At 41.6% G+C, this 27735-nt stretch overlaps 1 protein-coding gene across 6 annotated transcripts in view; it reads left to right on the top strand.

Moving 5' to 3' along the window:
* Positions 1-27735, top strand: part of CTNND2 (catenin delta 2) — a 715685-nt gene that overhangs the window by 664159 nt on the left and 23791 nt on the right. For all 6 annotated transcript variants that reach the window (XM_084880857.1, XM_084880856.1, XM_084880854.1 and 3 more), the window contains 2 exons: positions 9997-10207; positions 14204-14288. In XM_084880857.1, the coding sequence (XP_084736983.1) occupies positions 9997-10207; positions 14204-14288 (296 nt within the window). The remainder of the gene's footprint in view (positions 1-9996; positions 10208-14203; positions 14289-27735) is intronic.

Below are 27735 nucleotides of genomic sequence, written 5' to 3'. Positions count from 1 at the left end.
TAAAAAACAATGCTTGGCTTGGCTGGTAGGTAGTAGAAAGAATTAACTTGGGAAACAAAATTGAGTGAATTTCAATCAATGAACTTCTTCTCTGTGAGAACATGTAGTGGGACTTCCTCCATAAGCAGCTGACTGGTTAACAAGGAAGGTGGCATCGCAGGCAAATAGCCGTACATCCTTCTGTGAGATTTATCTCTCTGGCTTATGAAGTCCTCTGTGAGCAGAGCTTGGGAGTGGAGGCAAGAAATCAGAGCGAGACACATGCATTTAGGAATACCATGTATTTAGAGCAAGCCGTTCCTATCAGTCAATGCTTAAAATATAGTACCATACACTCTCTCTAGCCACCCATGTTGCAAAATTGGAGCACTTCTTTCGGTGCCGGTTTTTATCAATATTCAATCAAGCTGTTAAGAAATTAAAGATTTCTTTGGTAGGAAAGATCTGTGGGTCCTGGGTGACGTACAAGCATAATAACAGAAACAGAACATACTGCCCTTATTCATCAGGGCCACCCAGAGGGAGTCCCTCAGAATCCCAGTTCTCTGGGAAGGACATGGGTCCGTGCTCAGAAAGGTTTCTCTATGCAGATGAACTTGGGAAACTCTAGGTTAAACTAAGTTCTCTGAGTGGTTTTATTTTATCCAACTGTGGGACTGTGAACAGACTTTATTTCACTAATAGGCATTGTAAACCTCTGAGTGCCAAGTGTAGCATCTCCCACACTTGGGCTACTCTGAACCTCTGGATAGAACACAACATCCTGTAGAAGGATATCCCAGAGGTGGGTAACAATAGCAGCGGATGCTGTGGATGCAGTTCTCATGGAAGGACTATTGTTGCATCTTCTTACATTGTATAGTCAAAGAGCCCATGTAAATTGCTTATTGATGTATCAGTAAACATAAGGTTATCAGCCGTCACCCTGTCCTCTGTGTATATTATTGTTAGAAAGATTAATTATATACAGAAGGTATCTGGACACAACTTGAGTGTCTAAGAAGGACTGAAAAAATGACTTACAAGGTAGGTGTCATATAGGTGGTAAAGATTATGCCTGTGAAAGAGCTTGGAGTGGGAGTGAAGAGGGCTGAGTTGGAGAGAGGAGTTTCTGGGGCCAGAGACTCACAGAAATGTACTAAAGGCAGGAGACAGTGAGCTCTGTGACCTTCCATTCTTTGTTTACTCTCATTTACTTGTCTTTGTGTAAACAGGATACTATACCTGCCTTTTTTCCACCCCTAGATTCACAGCAGCAACTGAAACAATAGAGGTGACTTTAATTGAAAGAGTTAAACCACTCTGCAATGTAATCTGTGAGCAGGCACACATGAAGAAAAGCTATAGCTCATCCTCTCTCTTTGTGCCCTTTACTGAGACTCGTTTTTGTTTTGACAGAGAGGTAGCAAGACCAGAGGGGTGCAATGTTGTAATTCATCATTAGGCTATTTGCATTACTCGATGTATCACTGTTATTCCAATGTGCTAACATCAGTTCGGAAGACAAGCTTCAGGTTCTATTCCTGAAAACAAACTTTCCTTACTGACTTACCCACCTCATCGTGTCTCTAACCAGACTACTGTCTCTTACTTTTGTTCTAGGAGAGATCTTGGGTCTTTGTGGGATAACAGTCTTGACCTAAAAATAAAAAACCTTCCTAGGTTTCCTCCCTGAAACTAGAATCAGTGTTTTAAGTTTTTGCCTTTACTTACTTTCTGCTAAAATTAGGCAATGAATCAAGATAACTTTTTTTGCTATCATGCTTAGTATTTAGTCAAATTATTTAAAGACTTTTAAAATGTATCATATCAGTCACTTGTCTCATTTTCAATATTTCTCAAAAATCAATTTATTCTTTCAAAAAGGCACTCTTCAAACCTGATAATCAACTGCCATTTTCATTTTTAGATTGATTCTCATACAAATTAAATATGCATATTTTAGCCACCTTCTTGTCCGTATTTCTATTCATCACCTTAGTTCTTGACACCTCGACAATATGAGAGCTTCTCTGAATCTAATTCTGTGAAATCCTCTGGATAAAGTCTCATGGTGCCCAAAACACTATTCCTTCTGTCTGCCAAACAGATGAATAGGTTATTTATTTGGAGGTAATAACTCTTGAAGGAATTGCCTACCATTTATTGTAAACCTGTAAGATTCTGCTTTCTATTATTTCTATTTGGAGGGCTGAGTTACTATTTGAATCATTGTCTCAGACCAAATGCTTACCAATTCTGGCATGTGAAATAGGATCCTTTATGTGTTATAAGGTTTTTGTTGCTGTTGTTTGTTTGGTTTTTACATCAGAGTTACTAGGGGGGGAAAAGCATAAGGAACTTTAGTGTTTCTTCTAGAATGTGCCCTAACCTCCATAGACAGCTAACAGACTCTGGGCTCCAGTGGATCCTGCCCTACTATGCCTTTTTTTGACTCTCTCTTTCTCTCTCTATTTAGATACATCTTTAAAAATTAAAGATGATGGCAGATACACAAAAGAAGGGTCATTGTTTTGTAAAATCAGTTCATATCATATATGGCAGCGCTCATAGCCACAAGATGGCGGTGCCCAGTCCTCTCAGCCCCGTTAGAGTACCCCAGTCCAACGGGAGTGGCTGCTGAGAGTGTGAAGTGTGAGCATCCTAGTGGAACGCTTGCCTCATCACCGTGGCGACAAGGCAAGTGTTCCACCCCAGCCATGAAGGGCCTCTGGGCAGCGGGCACAGAATAGCCGGGGAGTGGGGGGAAAGCTTAAGTTGTTGCCCCAGCAATGAAGCAAAAATTCCGCACCTGGCCGTGGATGGGCCTCTGGGCCACGGAGAGCCTCTGGACAGCAGGCACAAAGTAGCCAGGCCCCGCAGAGAGCTACTGGCACACAGACTCGTGAGCAGGGCTACTAGTATGATAATGAATGTTGAGAGCTAACTTTTGTTTTATTGGTATAGCTTCTAGGATTGTAGTTTAGGTGTCTTTATGTAGCAGAAGTATTTTGTTCTCTTTTACCACATCTTCTGGGATCAGTGACCCAAGACTCAGGCTTCACCTCCATTACCTATAATTCAGAGATTATTCTATCCCTCTGAGCTCCAGCTTTTCGGTATTACTAGCCACGGTGCCTGTAGGGCTGAGCTTCCCTGAGCCACACAGCACAAACCACGTCAGTGTCCTGAGAGGATTTACAGCATTAGTTCCAAATAGATAGGAAATGTGCTGGTTTTCTAATAGGCTTGTCAGGCCTAATTAAATTATTTTCTCTTTAAATATGGCACCCATGGCATGGATAAAGATTTGATTTTTTTTCATTATTCTGTTTGAAAGGAGGACAGATTCTAGTTCAGTCTATTAAACCTATGACAAAGAAAGTAAGCAGATTACTCAAGACATTTTTATATGATTTAAATAACTCCTCTTTTAAGGGTATAGGCAAGACCAATCAACATATGTTGTTATATTTAGAGGATTATTATTATTAACCTTTCCCAATAATTTATCGTCTTATCTATTTTAAGAACATTCAAAAGATTTCCTTTTTATGAATTATGAAGGATAAATTAGAACAAGAGTCCATTTAAAGATGTTTTTCTAGTTTTTATAAACATAATCTACTGAATCAAGCATTAAAGACAAATGACATAGAAGGAACAAGGTTTTTATAACATACTCAATTCAAAGTAGAAAGTTAACCACAATCAAATTTGTTTTATTTAGTCCAGGTAATTAATCCTTGCTCTGTTTATATTGGATTAGCTAGCAGTTCAGATTCTCAAAGTGAATGACTTCTGGAAATTGGGTTCGACCCCTTGGCCATCTGAGATGTTCATTTGAGGTGAGGCTATCACTTTACAGGGATGCCCGTAACCAATAACCTATTTTCTATGGTGTCAAATGTTGAGTACCCATTGGAGTTCTTTAATCAGCCATTTGGATGTCTTTTCCAACAGACCCCAATTACTGATCTGTGCTGGCAGGGGTCTCAAGGTGAGCCTGAGAAGAAATTAGAAACCACCTATCAATGATAAGGCTGAATAGCTCTGAGAACTTACTCATCTCCACCAGTAATAGCAAAAACTGAGACAAGCTTAGCTTTAGGAGTTAGTCGCTGACTGCCATGAAAGTAAGTACAGAGTGTGGACAATGAGGGCATTGGGAGATCTGGAGGACCTTTTCATTCTCTCCATAAAGAGTGTGTTAGGATTACTACTAAGGAAAACGTCTCCTTTAAACCTAGAAATGGAATCTTTCTTTTCAAACCTCGACCTCTGTGGTGCCATTCTTTAATATAAAAGGGAGCATGCTCCTAAGCAAATGAAAAGGTTCATAACTGCAGAAGCATAATCGTGTAACTTGTCATAATTAAGTGGAGGTTGAACTTCTCTTTCTTCACTTGCCAAGTCTTTTCATATCAGAGGCTTGATAAACAGGACAGTTCTCACAATAGCATTAAACCAAGTAAAACCCGCAGATTGCCAAACATACCTAATTAGTGCTGGCATCCTTATTTCATAAAGTGCAGCAGAAACCTCTTTGATGTTACCTAGCCACAGTCTTGGAACTCCCGAAGACACTTTTTAAAGTTTTAATAGTTTGACTATGGAGTGTAGAATTGGGGAAAGCCATTTCAAATAGAGGTATTGGGGGACACAAAATATAAGTCCTTCAAACCTAGAGAAATTCCCAAGTAAACAAAGGCTGGGGGAATTAGTTATCGCTAGACCTGTCCTGCAAGTAAAGGGAATGCTGTGGTTTGAAATGAAGGACAGAAACTAGAAGACAAATAAAGAAATATTTATCTCAGCAAAACTAAATACATGGGTCATTATAAAAGCTAGTGCTATTGTAAGAACAGTTTGTAACTCCACTTTTTATTTTCACCATGATTTAAGAAAATAATAAATGTATTTTTTAAAGTATTAGTCTAAAAGCTATTATTATTGTAACTTTGTAACTCTACACTTTGTTTTCTAGATAAGAGATTGATACTTTTTTTAAAAACAATTATTTTATATTTTCACACATGCAACCTTGAGATGTAATTTTGTGACATCCATAAGTGAAAGGAGCAGGGATAGAGCTATAACGAGCAGAGTTTTTGTATGTTGTTGAAGTTAAATTGGGATACATTTAAATTGAGTGTTATAACTTTAGGATATTAACTGGAATTGCCATGGTAACCACAAAGAAAATAGTTATAGGATATACACCACAGGAAATGAGTAGGGAATTAAAACATTTTACTGCAAAAAGTCAAATAAACATAAAAGAGGCAGTGAATGGGGGACTACAAAAATATAAGATATATAGATAACAAATAGCGAAATAACACAAGTTTCTTCTTATTAATAAATATTTTAAATATAGATTCTCTGTATTTATATGTTATTTCTGTTACAGTTTGTGTTTCCTTTTCTTTATATTCCACATATAGGCTAAATCATACAGTATTTATCGTTTTCTTAGCACCATGGTTGGCAAATTGAGACTTGCAAGCCACATGTGGCTCTTTGGCCCCTTGAGTGTGGCTCTTCCATAAATTACCACGGCCTGGGCGAGTCTATTTTGAAGAACTGGCATTAGAAGAAGTTTAAGTTTAAAAAATTTGGCTCTCAAAAGAAATTTCAATTGTTGTACTGTAGATATTTGGCTCTGTTGACTAATGAGTTTGCCAACCACTGTCTTAGCCTATCACTTAGCATACATTTGTGTCTATCCCTGTTGTCACAGATGGGAAGATTTTATTCTTTATTATTGCTAAGTGATATACCACAACATCTTTATCCATTCACCTGTCAGTGGACACCTAGGATGCTCTCATATCTTGGCTATTATAAATAATGCTGCAATGAAAAAGTGAGAGAGCTACAAACTTCCAGTTATAAAATAAATGTCATGGGATGTAATGTACCACACAGGGAATGTAGTTCATGATATTGTAATAAGTTTATATTGTGGCAAATGGATTTACCATGGTGATCACTTCTAAAAGTGCATAAAGTTGAATCAGTAAGTTGTAAACATGAAACTAATATAATATTGTATGTCAACTATACTTTATTAAAAAACACATTTTATAACACACACACACACACACACACACACACACAGCCCTGGCCGGGTAGCTCATCATTTGGTTAGAGCATCATCTTGATAATGTGGATTCGATCCCATCCCTTCCCCCCATGGTCAAGGTGTGGATTCGATCCCATCCCTTCCCCCCATGGCCAGCTCTTTGTAGTTACAAGTCCTTGTTTTTATCCTGAAAAATTACAATACCTGCTCATTCATATCATCTGCATGCATCACTCCCTGACTTTTGGTCTGTATCATATCATTTGTAAACCAAATTAAATTCAAAGGAGTTGTAGTCTTCCCTGGTTGCTGGCACCACCGCCCCTTTTGTGGACCTCAGAGTTCATTCTAAGACAGGAAGCTCCTCTGCCTCATGCCAGCCTCAACCACAGGGTGAGGCCTGTGCTCACCACTGGGCACTGCTGAGCCTCAGGTGCCCCTGACGTCCCTGGGCCAGTGTAGAACCTCAACTTGTTTCTCCTCAAGGTTCTTAAAGTGATAGCATCCTGGGAGTGAAGCCCAAGATGAAACGTATCTCCATCCCTTTCTCAGTCTGAAACCAAACCAAAACAACAATTTGATCACCTTGATGGTGAAAATTCAAGTTTGGCTCACCAGCCTTGCAACTTTTCCTTATCACTACTGTGACAAAGCAAGAGAATTGACTCCAAAAGTTAGTTAACTACTTTCACATCCAAAGAAATCTCAGACCTCAAATCTCACACCAAAAACCTGAGGAGGTGTAGTGGTGGGGGTGGGACAAGATTCCTTTTACTAGGTAACAAGAATAGCTTTCTCACTCTTTCTGTTGTTTAGAAATTTAGAGACAAAGAAAATAGGGGACATAGAACATTATAAACATAAGGTAATGTTATAATTGCAGTAGAAATTCCAAGAGAGAGTTTTACTGTCAAGAAAAAGACTGCTAGTATCTGTGCCTTCCACCTTCAGTATCACTATTCTGAAACCTTCTGATGCACGAGAATCTTCTTTGTAAAATATTTTGCTGTCCTTCTGATATATGGGATAAGTCCTAGAGGCCCCCTTCCCATAGCAAACCTGCCACGACTACCCAGTACAATCTACTTTCTCTGAACACCTGTTATTAGCATGCCACTCAAGGTCACTTGTGGCCAAAATTATTCTATATTCCTTGTTTTCTCCCCATCCCCCACTCCCGCCAATAAGCTTCCAAGTTCCCAGGCACAAGGAAAAGCTAAAAAGCTACTTTTGCTACCCAAATTTCACATGAAGATAGGATTCCAGTGTGAGAGGGTGGCTTTTCTCAGCATAATCAAAGGCTAACATAATCGCATGCCCTTAAAAGAGTTAACACATTCTTCCCAGCCCTCCTCTGCCCTTTGGAATAATTTTCCTTGATTTGTTTCTCCACTTGGATGGTTAAAATGTAGACCAAAATGTATCCCTTCAAATAGGTTAATAAATAGACTAAATGAAAAATCTCCAATTGCCTAGTAAAATGTCAGTGAACTAGATTGGAAATAATGGAAATAAAATCACCCAATGGGCTTCCTCCACAGCTTGGGGTTAAACATGGTGGTGGCTCCCGCTGTTCTCCAGGCCTCGGAGCACATGGAAAATGACAGTGTTTACTCAACACACAGGGCTGTTCCGGGGGAAGTGACTGTCTCTGCCACCTGAACCTTGCAGGGGCACCTTGTCGCTCATTAAGGGCTCCCTGGTTAGAAAGTCACATCTTCACATTTCGCTGCTGTCATTAAAAAAAAAATGACAGTAACAACGAAAATGTTAAAATGCTGCAGCCAAATCCTCGCCCTTTCCTTGTTTTTGTTTTCAGCCTTGGCAATGTCCAAGGTCACAAAAATCAGTCTTCCATACGCCGTCAGGAGTGTGAATGCCCTGTATGCACAATAATTGAAACGGTTTTCTGATTCATTCCTCCATCTCCTCCCTTATAAAGAAAAAAAAAGAATACATCCATCCTCTAGCGACTACAGAACTCAGGTTTGTCTTACAATGGCTTGTAGATTGTGGGGGTTGATGAACTGGTAAAGTCATCAGCATGCTGAGCTCAACATGGTAAACTGTTAGCCAGAGTTGAGTATGACTTAGTGATAAATAGATGAAGCAAGTTGCTCAGAGGAGTGCCCAGGTACAAAAGATCTTCTCCAAACTATCTTAAGTGCTGTCATAAGAAAATAAATATGCTGCCCGGAAACTGGTTCACAGGTCATTGGTTCGATTTCCAGTCAGGGCACATGCCCAGGTTGTGGGCTCCATCCCCAGGAGGCTGTGTGCAGGAAACAGCCAATAGGTGTCTCTTTCTCATCAGTGTTTCTATCTCTCCTGTTTTCTCTCTCTCTCAAAATAAAACAACAACAAAAATATTTAGAAAAAAATAAAGTAAGTGTGCTACATTTAGGGGTTTTCAGGCAAACCATTTTGTCACACATTTCTCAGCTATGATAAAGTGAATGAAAACATTTTCTTATTTCAGTAATTTTGACATCAGTATTTTTTTATCCAAGCTAACACAAGTCACCTATAAATATTATAGATAGGGCAAGAGAAAATACCAAAATTACAAAGGCTTATGTTTTATTTTTTTACAGCCTGGAATTAAGATATCATTGTTTCCTCCCAAGAGATTCCTTTTCCTACCCCCAGGCACTAAGCACAAGAGAATGAGACAGCTAAAGAGGCTATCCCTTACAGGCATGTATAGAGGGAAAATATTTCAAATAGTTTTTAGCTGCTAGCTAAACATATCTAATGAGGGATGGGGGATAAGAAAGGGATTTAACTTTGGACATGTGCCAATTCTAAATGAAAAATTCAAGAACAGCCAACTTTGCCGCAGGCACTCATTTACTTAGTTCCAGGAGTAAATTAATGGGACAGAATTGGAAGCTGCAGGTGGGATGAATTAATTGTCTTGTAGGGTTATTGGTACTGCCTAAAGTGCTTTGTAAACTAGAAGTACTCCATAAAGATGTCATTGTAAGTACCTTTATCATTGGGAGTAGAAAAATTAATAACGATAAAACAAATTAAGGATGCAAAGTTGGATTTTATTTTATTTTCATATGAAGAAAAACATGTCAAATTAAGAAGTGTTATATGGGTAGAACCATACCATGAAATCCTATCATTGAGACAAACAGATTATCCAGTTACTCTGGTTCAAAAGACACCTCTTTAGATATTATTTGTAAAGCTTCTCTCTCTCACCTTATATGTTTCTCTTTGCTTCATAGGGGCTCAGAACACAGAAGTAATATATATGGATCATATTTGCACTGTGATTCTTGTAAAATAATATAGGTCCCAACATAGCTCCCATGAAAGCATTTTGGCAGTTACATTAGAATTACTGTATGTTTTCTTGACTTCTGTGAATGCTAAGTAGGAAACAACTGTTTGTTTTTGTTTTTGTTTTTTTTTAATAAATCTTTATTGTTCATATTATTACAAATGTTCCTCATTTTTTCCCCCTCCATTGCTCTCCTCCACCAGGTTTCCACCCCACCCTCTGCCCTTTCCCGATTGTTAACATCTATCCATGCCTAGGTCCTCAGTAATCCTTGTGTGTTAAATGTTTACTAACTTAATCTTAATAGCAATCTTGGGAGATCTATCCCATCATTGTTCTTGTTTAGAAATGTGAAAAGATGAGATTTAGAGGCAATAAAATAACCTATCCAAAGGTTAAATCCCATATCCATCTAGAACCCAAGACGGTGCATTCACCATGAGGAAATACTGTGCTCTCTATATGTGTTCCCAGTTACCCAATGGAGACTAATTCACTAACGGAAAAAGACAAGATTGCATTAATTTTGTCTCTTGTGTTTCTTTTTCTCCCCTGTGCCCGTGTCCACCTCTCCCTCTGTCCTCTTTCTTTGTTTTATCCTCATTTCAACTCTTCCCTTTATTTTCTCCCAAAGGCAAATATGCCATGCGGGACCTGGTCCACAGGCTTCCAGGCGGGAACAACAGCAACAATGCAGCAAGCAAGGCCATGTCGGATGACACGGTGACAGCCGTCTGCTGCACCCTACATGAAGTGATCACCAAGAACATGGAGAATGCCAAGGCCTTACGGGATGCAGGGGGCATCGAGAAGTTGGTTGGCATCTCCAAAAGCAAAGGAGATAAGTAAGTCAGATGCTGTTGGTAGAATGGGTTCTAAGTGTGCCCGACAATCTCTGGTTATGGGTAATACTATCCAGTGTCACTGAAAAGCATTTGTCTCTGATGATCAAGAAAACAAAAACAGCAAATGGTTTCCAGTCTTCCCACCCCAGAGTGAAAGCTAGTCTCACTGGTAATTTCAATTTAATTAATAACTCATGACTTGGTTGACCACTATGGTATTGGGAAGTTTCTTTCATGATAGATGATTTCAGTAATGTTCTTTTTTGAATGAAATTTCTTTTATAGGAATAGCCACTTGTTGCATCCCATTGTTCCTTTTTCTTTTTCCCCCACAATGTTAACAATCTGGATTTACATGTTTAATAAGAAGTGTTGCACTGATTTGAATCAAGCATCTTCCAAGTTATAGTCAGTTTCATGGATTCTTTCATGTAATTTATCTCCTTTTTATATAGTGGCTAATTTTGGGTTCAAAACAGGTTTTTATAGCTGCCGATATTCTCCTTTCTCACATTTATTTGGTTATTAGCTCTCACAGCTCTTAAAATGAATCCAGAAGCATTGCTCTGAATTTAGCACTAAATTCACCTTTCATCATTCAGCTCTGCTACGACAGTAGTCAGGGAAACGGCTATGGCCTTCTAATAGGCTTTAATAAAACAGAAATTCTTTATTGAAAATAAAAGTTTAGAAATTGGAGATGATTTTATAATTGGAAAAAGGAGAAATATCAATTTACTCTAGTTAATTAATAAAATGCTTGCAAATCTGTCTGCCTTACGTTGTCCTTTAAAAAGTATTTATAGAAATAAACTTAATTCAAACCTGATTTTTAAATGTAATATGAGAAAACACAAACAAAAAAGTGGAGCCACCTATGGTTCTCCATGTTGTGGATCTATAAGTTTTATTTTTAAACTAGAGGCCCGGTGCACAGATTTGTTCACCAGTGGGGTCTCTCGGCCTGGCCTGTGCCCTCTTGCAATCTGGAACCCCTCGGGGGACATCGAACTGCCAGTTTCAGACCAATCCCTGCAGGCCAGGACAAGAGACCCCACTGGTGCACGAATCCATGCACCTGGCTGATTTCCACCTGATCCTTATAGGCCAGGCCAAGGAACCCCTTGGGCCAATGGCCTCTAGTATGCATATAAGATCTTTGGTTAATCTCTTCCCAACCTCCCCTTTCCCCACTTCCCTCTGAAATTCATCAGTCTATTCCATGTTTCCATGCATTGAGCATCTGCTCCCTGGTGGTCAGTGTACATCATAGCTACCAGTTGAATGGTCACTTAGGCTTTTATATATGGTTATCACTGCTTAAACACAGATGATATTAATGAGTCACACTGTCAAGGTGCCAATCACAATCTGTTTGAGCTGCACAACACACTGTATCTTGTGAACACAATCCTGGGAGTGGTCTGGGTTCCTGCTGCTGGAATGGCTGTTTCGAACACCCACCATCAACTGAACCAACTGTCATCTGCCCTAATTTGACACCTCTGGTGAAAATCAAATATTGTGTAATTGTTAATTAACTCTTCCAGGAGCTGTATACTTGCCATTTTGCAGTCTCAATAACTTATATTATTCTGTTCACGTCATTTTAAACACTCATTGTGGACATCCTGTCACATCCATCTGTTTTAAAAAAATAAATTTGTTTCTAATCTTAACAGTTATATAGGTAATCGTGTTGAATGTGCCATTGTATTTTGTCATAAGACAGAAAAGCCATTAACAGACTCAACTGCAACTTGTCAGTAAGAAAGTGTGTATTGTGGCTGAGGTTAAAATCACTTGTCACATTTAAAACACTTGATTGTTCAAGTCCTTCAATCAATAGGTATAGTTTTTCAAGTAGAAGTTGCTATGGTACCACTCTAGTGGATGGATTTATGTTAAAGGCTTAAAGAAAGCAATGATTCTTTAACCTCTGCATGTTATTATAACACTGAGCTGTATTGGCATTTTAATTGAAAGGTTAAAACCTGCTATCGTTATACATGCATGGTCTTTATTTTGTAACTAAGCAAGAGGTAGAAACAAAAAATTACTCTGTGTCAGAGGAATTTTTGCATAATTAATATATATGTTTCAACTACATTATCACTACCTGAATATTAATGTTTCTCTAGAGTTTGTTTGATTATTGTCATGGATAAATATCTAGCTAACAATGATAAAACACAGCAAAACATACGATTTTATCTTTGTTCAGCATTGATTGTATGAGATTAAAATGTACCTGTATCTATATCCATGCAAAGATCTAAAATTCTCTGCCTTTAAGTCAAAGGAATTTAATATTATATTTAGAGAATGGTACTGGCATAAATTATGAACTCATTTAGCAATCAACCATTTTAATAAAATGAAAATATATCTGTTACTTAACTATACTATGTAATTCATCTCTCATAGAGGAACATAATTTAGAATTTATAATAACTATATTTTTTCTTTTAAAAGTACATGATATACTAATAGATTTTCCAACAGTCAATACTGGATTCCATCTCAGTGTTAATAATAGTAAGAGTGATTGTTACTGTTAGCAGTGAATAAATGGGTGAAGAAAACTTAAACTTAGTTGGTCTAAATTGCTAACGTGAAGATCCAGAAAAATAGTACACATTTTACATCCCATAATTTCTTTACAAAATGTTTTTTCTCACAACATCCATTTTACTCTGGCTCTCAAATCCAACCTCAACCTGGTCCCATCTAACCATCTGCTCGCTTTCTATTTAGAAGGCATTTGTGGTCTGGATTTAGATGTTCTCTCTCAGGGTATTCAGGAGCCACTGCCTCATGGGTCAGCTTTGGAGGTGTACTTTGCATTGGTTCTAATCTATGCAGCTTTAGGAATTACCATTCAGATAGACCGGGATGGGCAAACTATGGCTCCCGGGCCAGATCTCACCCACCACCTGCTTTTGTAAAATGCACTTGATTGATGCAGCCACATCATTCCTTTATGTGTTATTTATGACTCCTCTCATGCTACAATGGCAGAATTGAGTAGCTGCAAGTGAGACCGTATGGCTCCCAAAGCAGAGAATATTCATTTTCTGATTCTTTATAGAAAAAAGTGTGCCAGCCCCTGATATGGGCATGCGGTCAATGGCAGCCATTAGACTTGGGCAGCTGGCTGTAGAACCAGCTTGTTAGAACAAAGAATTTGCAGGTAGCTAATAGTCTTCCCTCACCACTAGTCTTAAGTGACTTCCAAGAAGTTGATAGAAGTACACCCACATAGACATATTGATCTGTCTGTTTTGAGATGCAGAGTGGCACTGAACCAAAAGGCAAAATATTTATAAGTTTCACAGGGTTTTCAAAGCCATGACTCAAAAAAAAAAAAAATGATAGAACCACTAATCCAAAAAAAAATGATAGAACCACTAAAGTGACCTTATAGTCTCACTATGGCCCAAAGGAGGGAATGTTAATCGTATGAAGGGTTGTCTTATAGATGCTTTCTCTTCCTCTGGGTACCTGTGAGAGTGCGAACGGCAGCGTGTGCCCACTGTCTGCGGCACTGCCCATCTTTTGCTCTTGGCATCAGCAGCAGGTAAAGAGCAAGTCCCTGCGGCCAGGCAGGCATGAGAGCCAGCAATGACTATGCTCTCACGCTTCTGCTGAGAAGATGAATATCATGTTCATCTCACTGCACAACGTGCTGTTAAAACCCCCGAATCTGGTCCTTCCTCATGTTTTTCTCTTGTTCTGTTGCATAGTCAGATGCTAAACTTGTGCCTTCTGACTCTTCTGTTTGCATTTTGAACATTCTTTGGCAAATTGTGATGCTCTCCTGACTCCCGCCCTCAAGGGTATGTTGATGAGAATGAGGCTGGAGACTGGTGAACTATCCGTTGTACTTCTCAGGCTGAGAGGAATAGCCAGAAAGCCAGGAGGATGTCTGTCTTGTCACATCCTGACAATCGTGTGTCCACTCACCATCTTGCATGTCCTGTCTTTTCTTACCAGACATTCTCCAAAAGTGGTCAAGGCCGCATCTCAGGTCCTCAACAGCATGTGGCAGTACCGAGACCTGAGGAGTCTCTACAAAAAGGTAAGGTTTTATTTACCCTCTTGGCTCATGAGCGATACACAGGCCCTCAGCCAAAGGACACTGTACCTGGTCCTAACACAGTGCATCCCAGATGTGGAGATTACTTGTCTGAGTAATGGAAGCAACTGAAAGGGAAGAATTGATGACAAAGCAGAAGAAACAAGCCACCAAGTGTCCCTGGACATACACCGAGACCCAGGAACTTTCTGGATTAGACAAATCTGCACTCATAGGGCCTTAGCCTAGCTCTTCTGACAGGAAACAAGCTTTTCACAAGCTTCCGTATTTTATGATCAACTAAAAATTAATGAACTAAGGATTTTTGTAAAAGAAAATTAAAAAAAAAAAAAAGAACCAACAGGCATCAGCAAGAATTTGTGGAGAGGAAACAGAAAGAGATATATAAAGCAATTCAGGAAGTCCGGGAACACTGGTGGAAGGCCCGGCAGCCTGACCCGTGTTCCCAGCCCAGCCCTCTCCGGTTCCTGCTGCCGCCCAGCCAGGGAGCATGAGGAAGAAGCTGAGTGTTCAGTGCTCCCTCTCAAGGCAGGCAGGAATTTTTAAAAAATATATTTAAGTCTTCATCCCCAAAATGGTTTACAAATGAAACCTGAAGAGAGAAATGTTGCATCTATAAACTTAGATTCTACATTTCATTTCCAAATGCTGCTAAAAAGGTATGCATAGCTTCTCTTTCTTGCTTAGGAGGGGAGAATTCTTTAACAAGGGTTCCCAGATGTTTTGTTGTTACCAGACCAGCAAACATGGGTAGTTTAAGTGATTGGTGATTGTAGTAGATTTGAGTTAACAAATAGGGGAGAAAAACATCAGTGATTTCTGAGAGGACTCGGAAAGCATAACCAGGGCTGGAGGAGAGGCATGGGTGCCCATCAACACTTGCCCCCAGGCCTCCTTGCAACCCCTGGTGGCCTGCATGGCAGAGGAGCAGGAGAGAGAGCCCCCATGTCTTGGCCTTCCTCCCCAGCCTACCAGTTCTGGGCTGAGGGTGATGTTCAGCAGCAAAAAGCCCACATCAGAGGAAGCAAAACCCATCTTGCCAGAGGGAAAGTCTGCCCTTTCTTAAGCCAGTGGGAAAATATAAATACTTAATAACTGGCTCTACTTACGTGGATTTCCCCAAGGCCTTCCTATTTCCCTTAAGTGTTCATACTTTGCACTTTAAATTTATAAAGTTTAGCCTATGCATTTCCCCTTCAAGAGTTTCCTGTCCCCTGAGAGGAAGCTGCAACAGAGATTGAAAAATGCAGCATGAAAGGAGCATTCTAGATTAATTATATCCTCTCCTACCCAGTCTGCATATTAGGATAAGCCCTTCATCTCACATGTTGTGGGTTCCATTTTGGTTTGCCTGAAGCTCATATACCAGCATCTCTGGTAACTGCCTTCTCGAGCCCCTGTAGCAGCCGAGTGAACTCTCGCAGGACAGGATCCTTCAGCTAAACTGGCAGCGGGACAAGAAGGACTCGCCATAAATTAGAAAGAAGCCGGTCATTCTGAATCGGAGAAGCTCTGAGAAATATCAGTGCCTCAAATAAATCCACTCTACCTCCGATCCTTTGCTGAAATAATCCTCGCATGTGTGTTGGAGGGAAATTGCTTTGGAGACTCAACAAGTTACTTGTTCTTGAGTAGTATGAGTTTTCAACCCGGCTTTTTTTATTTTTATTTTTTTCTATGTCAGTGGTAGAGTTCGAAAGTATCATTGTCTTTCTGTTTCCATGTTAAAGAAAAAAGAATGTGTTGACAGGAATTTAATGGAGGTAAAACTTAAAAGTGAAAGATGGTTTAAAACGTGTTTCATACGAGGAGAATCGAGAAGCATGAGCTGGAGAAACTGTCGGTGATGTTTGTAATTCACCCATGATGAGAAAGGATGGAGAAGGAGCTGACGTTAATAATTTTCAAGTTACGCAGATGTGGAAGGAAGTAAGGGCCTCTGTGCTCAGTATCTTATGTGCTGCTAACAGCAAAGCTCAACATTTACCAAAGCATTTCTTTTGGAAATTCCCATTTGGGGGAAAAATCAAATTCATTTGTCCTTGGGAATTGTCTTTATTCAGTGGGGGAATAGACCTCTATCTTGTTCTTCTTTGACAATTTTCATATCATTGAAAAAAATGATTCATATCTTTTGCTTACCTGTGCGTCAGATCTGTTTACTAAACACCTAATATAGGCTTAGAACAGGCAGAGTTCCAGAGAAAAATACGAGAGCTGGAGTGTAGCTACCCTGGGTGAAAATGAAATATGGAATAATTATTGGCAACTTGATTCAGTCTGGAATTATACACCACGGACGTTAAGGGATGACTTAAAAGTAGGAAAATCATCAAGCAAAATCTTAAAACATTCATGGAGTTTGCATAAATTGGAAGGAAAAGGTGAGGTCATTATGGGTAAGAGGAAAAAGATGAGTGAAGACATGAAATTTGAAATGAAAATGGCAGATCTATGGGCCCACCTGCCACTGGCATATTTCTTCCTAGAACCCAGGCAAGGAGGCGGGCATCTCATTTTATGAGCTCAACTTCTTTACTAGTATTTTACTTAGAGATGTATTTAATACATCAAAGTATTCTTCTGGCGGAGTGTGTCGACTAATATAAAATTAGGTTCAATTCCTTGCAGCGAAAACATATGTGTATTATCCAGACCTTCACCTTCAGGGAGACCTGGACTTCGGGTTCTCTCTGAAGGGAAAACAATACAGGAGAATATTATCACACACCAGCTAAGTAATGCGTTGTTTAAAAATAAATAAATAAATAAATACGCCAATCCACACATTTAGATAACCCAAATAGAACTTTAAATTTTCCTTATCATCTGTGTCATTGCAGACGATGCTTTCTAAAGGAAAAAAAAGATGAGCCTTAGGAACAGGCCTGACATGGGGATGAAAGAGAATCAGGAGATCAAAAGTTCTTGACTTTTTTGAACATCAGTTTTAAAAACCGAGGCCACTGACCTAATGGAGTACCTATGTTTGACTATGTTGAGGACTGTTGGGACAGCTGGTTTTGAAAGAAAGCAGATAAATCTTTCTTTTATTAGGGGGATGGACATAGGATTATAAAATTATGGAAATCATTGCTTACAGTTCCTGATATAATACCTTCATAATCTGTATACCTCCCCAAAATGGTTACAGTAATCTGAACACAGCATTCTATCAGAAGAACTCAAAAATACAGAAGCCAAAGCTGCACAGGTATCTCTTTCCCTCTCACAACATCTGGTTAGTCAGGTGGCCTGGGACCAGTGAGCAATCCTGGTATTGCCCTGTTGCTTTGTCTGGCACTGGGATGCTGTCCTTGCCTGTGTGGGCAAAGCTCCCTAGCCCTCTCCATCTCACTGCAGCCCACAGGAAAGGAGGGGGGAAGAGAGGGCAAGGAATATCCTTTTAAGCAAGTGATACAAAAGTTGTCAGACTCCCGCTCACATCCCAGGTCCAAGAAGCCAGTCATACCACTCATCCTGCTGGGAGGGAGGATGGGCGGTGGCAGCGAGGCCCTTGTGCCAGGAGGAAGCTATGTTGCCAGAGGAAAAAAAGGCAGTGTTGGCTCCAGACATCATTTCATTTTGTTCAAATACCTTTCATATCAATTGCAATTACTACCTAATGAGGCATATTATTCCATTTCAGAATGGCTGTGCTTATTCAGAGCTTCTTACTTGCATTAAGCAAAAATCTTTATCTGACACTTCTGCCCTTCAACACCATTCTGCAAAAATCAAATTTCTCTTCCCTCTAAAAGCCTTGCCCTCTTTAACATAGCCATCCTGTCCCCACAAGGCCAGCCCTTCCCAGGCCAGACATGCTCAGCTCTAATGCATGGGCATTGCCATGGCCTTCACCATTGCGTTCCCTTTTCCCCACATGTATTTAAGTTCAACAGCACCCCTTCTGCAATGTAGCTCTCAAAATGAATCTGTTCGGCCAAGGTTTATTTAATGTATTGTTATTGATTTCATAAAGGAAGGGAGAGGGAGATAGAAACACCAATGATAAGAAAGAATCATTGATTGGCTGCTTCCTGCATGCCTCACACTAGGGATCGAATCTGCAGAAGAGATGAGATGAATCTGCAGAAGAAAGAGCTAGGGAGCAAATAGTGTCCCAGAGGCTCATTACACTATTTGGTGAAGTACAAAGAGCACAGCACTTAGAATCAATGGCCAAAGGTTAAAGGCACCGCCTGCCACCTATCCGCAGTGTGAGGTTGGGCAAATTTTCCTGAGCCCCCTTACCCATCAGCGTAGAATTTACTTTGGCTGAGAGGCAACAAGAAATCCTCTGAGTCACCAGGCCTCTCGGTCAGCGTGCAGGACTTGTTCTCACTCCAGTTACCCAAACCCGTGAGCACCCCTTCCTACTAGTTTCCAAACGCCCCCTTAAAATGGTCTGTGGCAGTTCTCCTAGCTGGCACAATGTTCTCTCCAGACTGATGGGCATGATCTCAGGGCCGTAGGGGTTTGTGCACCAAAGTTGAACTTTCCCGAACCCTTGCATCATAGAGCCTTCGCATCCTTTCATGGAGATTGCGGCATCTCTCTGTCAGTCCAATCGCAGTCGCTTGGGTTTCTCATCCATGGAGTGAGCAGCGTAACAGTGGCTCCCCAGGATTGCTGATTGTCCCCAGTGTGACAGCAGTCAGCAGAGAGCTCCATAAACTGGAGAGGCATGTACCAACAAGATCACTGTTGTTAATTCTAAAACATTTCTCCGTGCTGCTTGGCTGACAGACGCTCTTTGCCATCCTGTCCACAGGCAGCTGGGCATGTGGGTCCAGGATTTCATTTTGTCATCTTCTCATCATTGTCAACATTCACTTCAGCCTACATTTTCACAGATTGCTTTCCTCTTGGTTCCCTCTACCTATCTCCTCCAAGCCTCTAGATGCCTAACCCCATGTCCTCTCCCACAGTCATTCTCCTTGGCAGCTGTGCCTGCCTATGTTATTTGCATTGTAAACAGTCCCATAAGGAAGAGTCTTGCACAGTGGGGTTTAGTTAAAACAAATTAGGTTTCGTAGGAAGACCATTAATGACAATGAGAGCTACCAGGGTTTTAGAAGTGATTAGCGACTTTATTCCATTTTAGTGCTGAATTTGTGGACAATATGGCGGGTCATGTGTGTTGAAGACTAATGCTGGCTTGAGGACCATGGAGAAGCCTGGGGTTGGGATATGAAGATGTGAGTTCCAGCCCTGGCTTAATAAGTAGCATGCATGCCATATTTCTCCAAGAAAAGGCTGTGCCATGAACCTGGTCATTTCTAGGTTGAAAATGTGGTAAAATAACGTGACCCACAACCATCGCCATCCCTGAGCTTTGAAGAAGCTCTCTGGGTGCTGCTTCGCCATCCTTCATGGGCTCCTCTTTCTGTTCATAAGTGTCAATGTCCCCAGGGTTCTGTGTTTAGATCTTTCTCACCTCATGCATGTGCAGCTTCTTCCTGGGTGTCCCTAATACTCCCTGGGTTCGGTCACCATCCACATGTAGTGGTCTCTTGAATGTTTCTCTAGCCCAGTCTCTCTTCCTACATCTAACCTACTCGGATGCCCACAGTGCCTCTAACAAATCAGATCTTGAACAGACCTACTTCTCCCAGACTCCACCCCTCTCCCTGCACCTCTGCTCACTGATTAGCACAGCCCTCCACCCATCACCCAGGCCACTTCCAGGGAGCCTTCTGGTTCTTTCTTCTTCCTCACATGTCTGCATCCAACCGCCAGGAAGCCCAGAATTCCACCTTCATTTACGTCTTTTTCGTTGTTGTATTTTAAAAATTCTTTATTGTTTAAAGTATTATGTAAGTCTCCTTTTCCCCCCATTGACCTCTCACCGGCTGCCCCTACTTCCCAGCCTATGCCCTCACCCCCCTACTGTCAGTGTCCATTGGTTTGCTCATACGCATGCATACATGTCCTTTGGTTGATCTCTTATCCCCTCACCCCTCGTCTTTCCCTCATAGGTTGGACAGTCTGTTTGATACTTCTATGACTCTGTTTCTGTTCATCAGTCTATGCTGTTCATTATATTCCACAAATGAGTGAGATCATGTGATATTTATCTTTCTCTGACTGACTTATTTCACTTAGCATAATTCTCCCCATTCACTTCTTTCTACAATCATGGCCACAGACAGCTGTCTTCATCTGCAGGATTATTGTCACAGACTTCTCACTCGGCCCTATCTTCATGATTCCTTCTATTCAGTCCGTTCTCCTCCAGAGGGTGGTAAGGGTGAACTTTCTAAAAACCAAATCTGATTAAATTGCTTCCCGGAGCAACATCTTTCAGTGGCTCCCATTGTCCTCAGGGCAGAGTCCACACATCTTAGCACACGTTAGCTCATGAGACCTTGAAGGAACAGCCCTCAGCTTAGCTCCCTAGCTCTCCACCCGCCCTTAGGCACTAGATGTACCTAACGCCTGTGTTCCTAGCTCATTCACCATCCCTTCCCTCCACTTTTCCACAAGCCTATGCTCCATCCTCTATACTTCTTGCCCATCTAAGTCTTCCTCGTATTCCTCAATTTTTTAATATTACCTTCCCTGAGAAACATCTCTCTAATCTCTTTCTCAAATCTGAATTAAGCTCATTTCTTACTAATCTGAAATAATTGTAGGGCAAATCAATTTGAATGAATAAAAATTTTTTAATTCAAACTTTTAAAGAATGACTTTTAAGAAGCACAAATAGCTTGGGCCCACTGCTTAAAGTATTGCAGCATTAGGTGCTATAATATTTAATATCTAGATAAGATTTATTTGTACTTTTATAGAAAACCACTTTCTTTCTTGGTTCAAATATTAATTGTGGGAGGATTTCTATTAGGAACTTACATTAAAAGTCATTTTGTCAGAGAAATTGCAGGGAAACTTGCCTCCAACTGTAGTCTAATTAATATCCATCCCTAATGAACAGAACTCTGAATTAAAGGATACCATAAATGTATGTCATAAAATATACAAATGCTGCTTGAAAGAGGCTGCATTACTCTGAGCTAGAAAATAAGAATGAGGTAAAGAAATAAGTGAAATAAATCATCTCTCTCTCTCTTTGGTAAAAATAAAGTAGATGGTTTGACTTTATTTTTCAATTTTTAAAAATTGCAGTTCTCAGTTTACTTAAACTGCTTGATTTCTGCTTGCCAAAGCCCTGAATTCCTCTTTTGGCCACCAGTGTCTGTGAAGCTTCTGATGTAACCCTCAGCTTAATGACAAAGAAAATTGAAGTTCATTCAATTCCCAGCCAGTACAGACCACTGTTTTATTGGTCTTCATGATGCATTAAGTCCCAGACCAATTCAGTGGAGCTTCCTGAACACAAACTCAGTAGCAGGCCTTGGTTTTAAAATGTATGTGGCCTAGTTTGCTTCCAAGTGCTGTTTACACAGCAGTCACTTAAAATGTTAGCTTGTTTATCAATTGCACTCAGAAGCAACCAAGATGGAACACATAGTTTTTAGGCTTTGGATCAAAATCTTTCTTCAGTTATAGCTTCACAGTACTGTGTTAATGTTCAGTCATTAATAATGCAAACAAGATCTTCCTGTCTCCCCTCAAGCTGGGGCACCATAACTTCTTATTGAAGGATTACCACCAGCATGGTTCTCGTGCAGGTGCACGTTCCTGCTTGGGTGTGCTGGGCCCCCAGGCCACGGTGCCAGCAGGAGATTCCCTTTCAGTTCCCACATCAGTCTCGCGTGGGACTCATTTCTAGATTCCTGGAGTAAACACACCAGCTCCTCACGATTCCCCCGTTTCCACCTGCCCAGCAAAGCCCCCAGAAAAGTCCAGGCTACCTTTGAGGTTTCCAAAAAAAAGCAACCTGGAGCCTTCCCAGCCCATTCGGTGTGATGCCCTGGGATCATGGCAGTTGATCTATAGCAATTCTCAGGGTGATTGATCCACAGGAAATCACGGAGCTCCACATCCCCTGAACCTGCTCTGTCCTCTTAGGCACAGGCACATCCCCAATGGAGTAGAAGAGGAGCGGGAAGCCTAGGACACCAGGATGAACATGTCTCTGAGCACTGGGCACTGAAAGAAGGCCCTGAGGACTGAGGGAGATCCACCTCTGTCCTCCCATCCCCTTGCTTCTCCGTGGGCTGCTTGCCAAGTAAACACCCAAGCCCTTAAAGCAGACCCTGTGAAGTTACCAGGAAAATGGACAGGGCAGTCCCTATTGTCAAGCAGGAGGATATAACTTTCCAGTGTTTAGCTTATGGTACTGAGGCTGATGATTTTGCTCTAAGTATTTCAAAGGGCTTCAGAGAGAACACCATTTACTCAGCATCTCCATGAGTAATTAAAATCCTTAGTTCATAAATGCAGGGATCAAATCAAAGACGGAGCAAATGTCAGAGCCAAACTCTTGTTGATAGGCAGCCAGGTAATTCTCCCGCACCAGTATTCATGGCCAGCATTTTTTCAGCTGTATTCCAGGAGGGCACCCATCCTCCCACCCGCTCCATGGAATATCAGTAACTTGCAACAATGAGCTGGTGTCTTGCAGAATGCCAGACCACCTGCGCTTGAAACGGAATTCGGTCGTGTTCCTCTAGGTAGAGATACTGCATTCACTCCTGCCATGTGGATGAGAGAAACAACATAAAACCAATCTTTAAATGCCCTTCCTTTTGTTGTCGGGAAATAGACTCTCAGGTTGCACGTACCATTTCACCAGTGAATAATGAGCTAGGATGGGGGAGGAGGCATGCCTGTCTCACTTGCCTCACACAGGGCTCTCTTTTTAAGGCTGTTGTATTCATTGCATTGGCTCTGGCCACCACTACACTCACAAAACAAGAAATCAATAAGTAATTATGGAAAGGAGAGGGATGCCTGCAGACTTTCTCGGATGTCCAAGCCATTGTGGATGAGAGAGTGAACACAGCCCTCACCTGTCCTTCACTGCTTCCAGGACACTGGCCGCTGGCCGCTGAGGAGCCCAGAGTCTTGGGAACTGAAGTCCTGGGCTCATGCTTGCCAGCCCTTCATCACCCTCACCTACTGGACGTTCAGTAATCAACACAGGACTCCAGTGAGGGCTGGAAATATAGTTTGAAATAACGTCAAGAAAAGAAAGCACATCACAGTCAACATTTTAAATTTCTGTCTTTAAGTCTTACAGTAAAAAGGGTGAGAAATACTTTAATACTCACATTAACATGTTACCATTTTGAAAATTAATAGATTTTTTTTTACTTTGCAGTATCTAAGATGATGATAGAAAAGCAGTAAATCCTCTACTGAAATAAATGAAACTACTGAATGTAGAACCGTCATTGTATCAAGGAAATTACTTCTCAGGAATGTATTAATCTTGTTACTGTGCCAGGAAATTCTTCACAAAGAAATGACTGGAAGGACAGAAGGACGTTTAGCCAGATTCTAAAACAAGTCTAGTGTCCTCGAGACTTACAATTTCAGCTTCTCAGGTTCTTTCTTTTCTACACCACTTGATGTCAGGTTGGGGAGAAAAGGAAAAGGTGGAGGTTAACTCAGCTGATACTGTCTCCTCCACAATTCTAGGCATTTGCTCCTGGATGTTTGTACTGACAAATAAGGGCTTCCTTCATGAGGTCCCCTGACCTCTCTGAGACAATTCTCAGACACTCATCATATGATATCTGTCCAAAACAGGCACAAATGGGAACAGAAGCAAAAATCAATTGTGCAGAAGTGGAAATCGATGCACATGGCAGCTGCTTAACAAGAAGTGACTAAGTTATAGCTGTCGGTGGGATGGATCCCCAAGTCACCGGAGTCCTGCCTAGCAGAGCCCAGATTAAACGTTTCCTCTGTGCCTCACTCCTTCAGGAGGCTTTACACTGAACATTTTAAATAAAAACCTTCAAAAATACCCCAGAGATGAGAGGAGGGGAAAGGGGTTGGGTCAGAAACTAGAAAGCTCCCTCAGTTTAATGCCAGTTCATCACCATTCTTGTTACTTCATTCCAACTTGGCCCTCCTTTCTCAGTAGATGGATGATGTTATGTCTATGAGAGTCTAATTCGCTTGGCAGGAAGAGCCTGGTCAGTTTCTTCTCTTCCCATCTCCATCTCTTCCCCCTCTCATAAGCTGTTCCTTCCCATCTCTCAGTGGCCCTCACTCACCAGGCTCTAGCAGGGTAGGGGGAAGAGAGAAGAGCTTGGCCAGTGCTGTGCAGCTCGGCATAGGTCCATGTGTCTGTGGGTGATCCACGTTCTAGCTCCTTGTCTCGTGGGACAGTGGTGTGTTTGCTCATTGGTACAGCCTCTAACTGAGGACCCCTGGCAGGACCTGGCCTCCTCTGGTAACTGCTCGGAACTCTCCATCACCTCAGGCTCCATGGCACATGGACCAAAGTGGATCAGAGTGTGTGCCCTGCAGCTTAGATCATCTTGAAAGTCCTGTTTAAGGAGTGTACACGTTAGGAATATAAAACTTCGTACAGGCCTAGGAGGGGGCGTAAAACTTAAGCTTCTTGAGCTCCAGGGTCAGTATATCCCCAGCACCGAGTCTATGAATCACCCTGCTAATGTCACTCAAGATACAATCACTCAAGATGCAAGCCCCAAACTCTAGAGAACCCATGGTCAAGCTAAGAAAGTGCTTTGCATCCTGGGCCATGGAGTGGGAGGAGGGAATGACTAACCCCCACCTCCAAGGACGCTCTCACCACCGGCCCTTCCACCCTCTAGACAAGCCTCAGCCTAATCTATAGACGCTGGAGCTGGGTCACATGCTAATACTCGAGAATTCTCTTTTGTCCTCCACCTTCACAACTATGGAGGGATGATCCGGTACTTCCCTTAGAGAACGTGGAGCAACCAACGGGGCACCTATTATTCCCTGCCTTGTTCCTTAGCCAAATTGGAGACAACAGAGGGAAATCACATGAACAACCTGCTGCAGTGCCTTCCCACAGGCATTTCATTAAAGCAAGTTGTCCACAGTTCTAATCAGTTGTATCATACAAGCATGACTTTTAAAAAGTTAGAAATGTATTGCTCTCTGTATTAGTTTCTTATTACTGCATGAACACATTACTATAAACTTTGGCTTTAAAAACACACAAATTCATGATCTTACAGTTCTACAGATCAAAGGTGCATGGGTTTCAACACTCTTCCCTAAAGCGTGCTGGTGTGGACAGCTCCCTCTCAAGTTCCCGGAGAATCCATTCCCTTGCCTTTTGCAGCCTCTAGAAACTGCCACTCTCCCTTCATAGTCTGAACCAGCAGCCCAGCGACTGTGAATATCTTTCTCTGCTCTCACATCACCTTCTTGAGACCCTCCTGCATCTCTCTTATAAGAACCCTTGTGATTACATTGGACCCACTCAGAACTTCTCAATTATCTCCCATCCCAACATCTCTAGCTTAATCACACCTGCGAGTCCTTTTGCCATGAAGTAACATATCCATGGGGATTCGGACAAGGGCATCTTCGGGCAGTGGTCCCAGTCTGATATCACACCTCCAGCCATGATCTCGGCTCCTCACTCAGTGCTCTGGAGTGTCACCCTCATCTGCATCTCCCCGCTGATCCCCAGTCTGTCCACATTCCAGGCATTTGGAAGGGACAGGGGCAGGGGAGGACATGATTTTTTTCATTTTAGGAGCATGCCTTTGGAAATACTTCCAGATTTTAGTGACATGGCCAAATATCCCTGCAAGGGAGGCTGAGAAATGGGCCGAACTAAAATGCAGAGTTTCCATTACAAAGTGGAAAAATGAACGAAAGGCTACCGAGATGCTTGTGCCCACGACATTCATGTTGTGTGCCCACGACATTCATGTTGTATGCGCACCAACACCAGGTATCCTGAAATCTTTGCCCATTTTTTACAAGAATCACTTTCTTGAGAGCCCACAGCACTTCCACAAATTAAAAATGCTTCTGCAGTAATTACCAGTTGGCTTCAATTTTGAAAAGTGTCCCGAGTCTCTGACCCCTTAGTCCCATGCAGAAAGGCCAGCTCAGTCGGAAAAGAGGACGAATTATAAATTTCCAGACTCTCTTTTTGTAGCTCCAGCAACATGAAGAACATTACAGCACCCCAGGGAAGAAGTGAGGGTGGCCTAGGATGTGGGCACAGCTCGGTGTTTCCTGCTGTTGCTCCCTGCCCTGTCATAGCATGGTGCCCCCGCCAGGCTATCAGCAGTCCCCATGTGAAGCCTGGGGACTTCACAGTGCCCACGCACTCAATGGAGAGCCAGCCATGTTCTGCTCACTGGTAAAATATGTAGCATCAAAAATATGAAGTAAAATACACATCAGTTGGGACTTATCACCTTTAATCTAGCATTCAGAATACACTTTTATAAATCAAAATCTAACCTTGTCAGTCCCCTGATTAAACCTCTGCAGCAGCTTCCAGTTCTCTTATGATAAAGTCCTACCCATCTTTCCAAGCTCACCTCCCTGTGGCCTCCTTGTCTATCACTTTCTCTTGGCAGCACTGGCCTCCTAGACCCCCTGTGCTCTTCCTTGCCTTCCCTCTCCTCCCACCAGGCCTGGCTGCTCCCAGCTCAGTATAACTGTCACTTCCTCAAGGAAACCTGCCTGACTCCCTCCAACTCTCCAAGGCTAGTAACCATCTCAGAGTAGCCTGTACTTTTCCTTCATGGCTCTTACTACCTGATGCGATGTGAGAGGATCATTTTTAAATGTTCATCTCCTGCTCAGGAGCTGAGCCTACTTCTTTCCCTGTTCTTGCCTCTGTGTCTAGTACAGTGCGAGCTACTTATTAATGCTTATTAAATACCTGCATCGGTGCAGCCACCCCAGCATTTAAGCCTCATTGATTCTGTTTTCATTCTCATGATCTGAGGCATGTAAAAGTGGGGTGGAATGTGGAGACCTTGAGGTTAGGATCAAGGGTAAGCTTTGAACTTATTGACCGCTGTTGGGTGTATATGTAAAATACCTGGCTTTTCAAGTGTTGAAATGACTTTTAGGCATTTGGATCAACAAACCTGAAGACTGAACTTCACTTAGTTTCACCCTGAATTTCACTTTGCAGCCCCACTTGGAACACAAAGACCATAGTGTCAGACCTTTGTTTGCAGATCTCATAAGTGAGGCCCAGAAAACAGGAGGACTAATCCAGTCTTATTTCAATTTTTGGAGTGGGTTTTCTGCATTGCATTGGTACCAGTTAATTACTCACAGTCAATGATGATACACTTTCTTCAACCACATTATATAAAATTTATTTCCAATTTGTCAAATTTTCTTGTTGATATTGGTTGCTTAGAATTAGGCCAATGCAGTAAAATTAAATTTCTAAAGTGGATTTACTCAGTATTTGGATTTAAAATATGGTACTGCTGAAGATTTTTATCCTTAAACAGAATCCAAGTGCACAAATTTCTGCACAGGTGGGGTCTCTTGGGGTAGCCTTCTGAGATTAGGCCCCAGCTCG

Source organism: Pipistrellus hanaki (assembly GCF_964339955.1).
Source record: "Pipistrellus hanaki genome assembly, chromosome: 4".
NCBI lineage: Eukaryota > Metazoa > Chordata > Mammalia > Chiroptera > Vespertilionidae > Pipistrellus > Pipistrellus hanaki.
The sequence above is the reverse complement of the archived record's forward strand: the minus strand, read 5'-3'. Positions and strand labels throughout refer to the sequence as shown.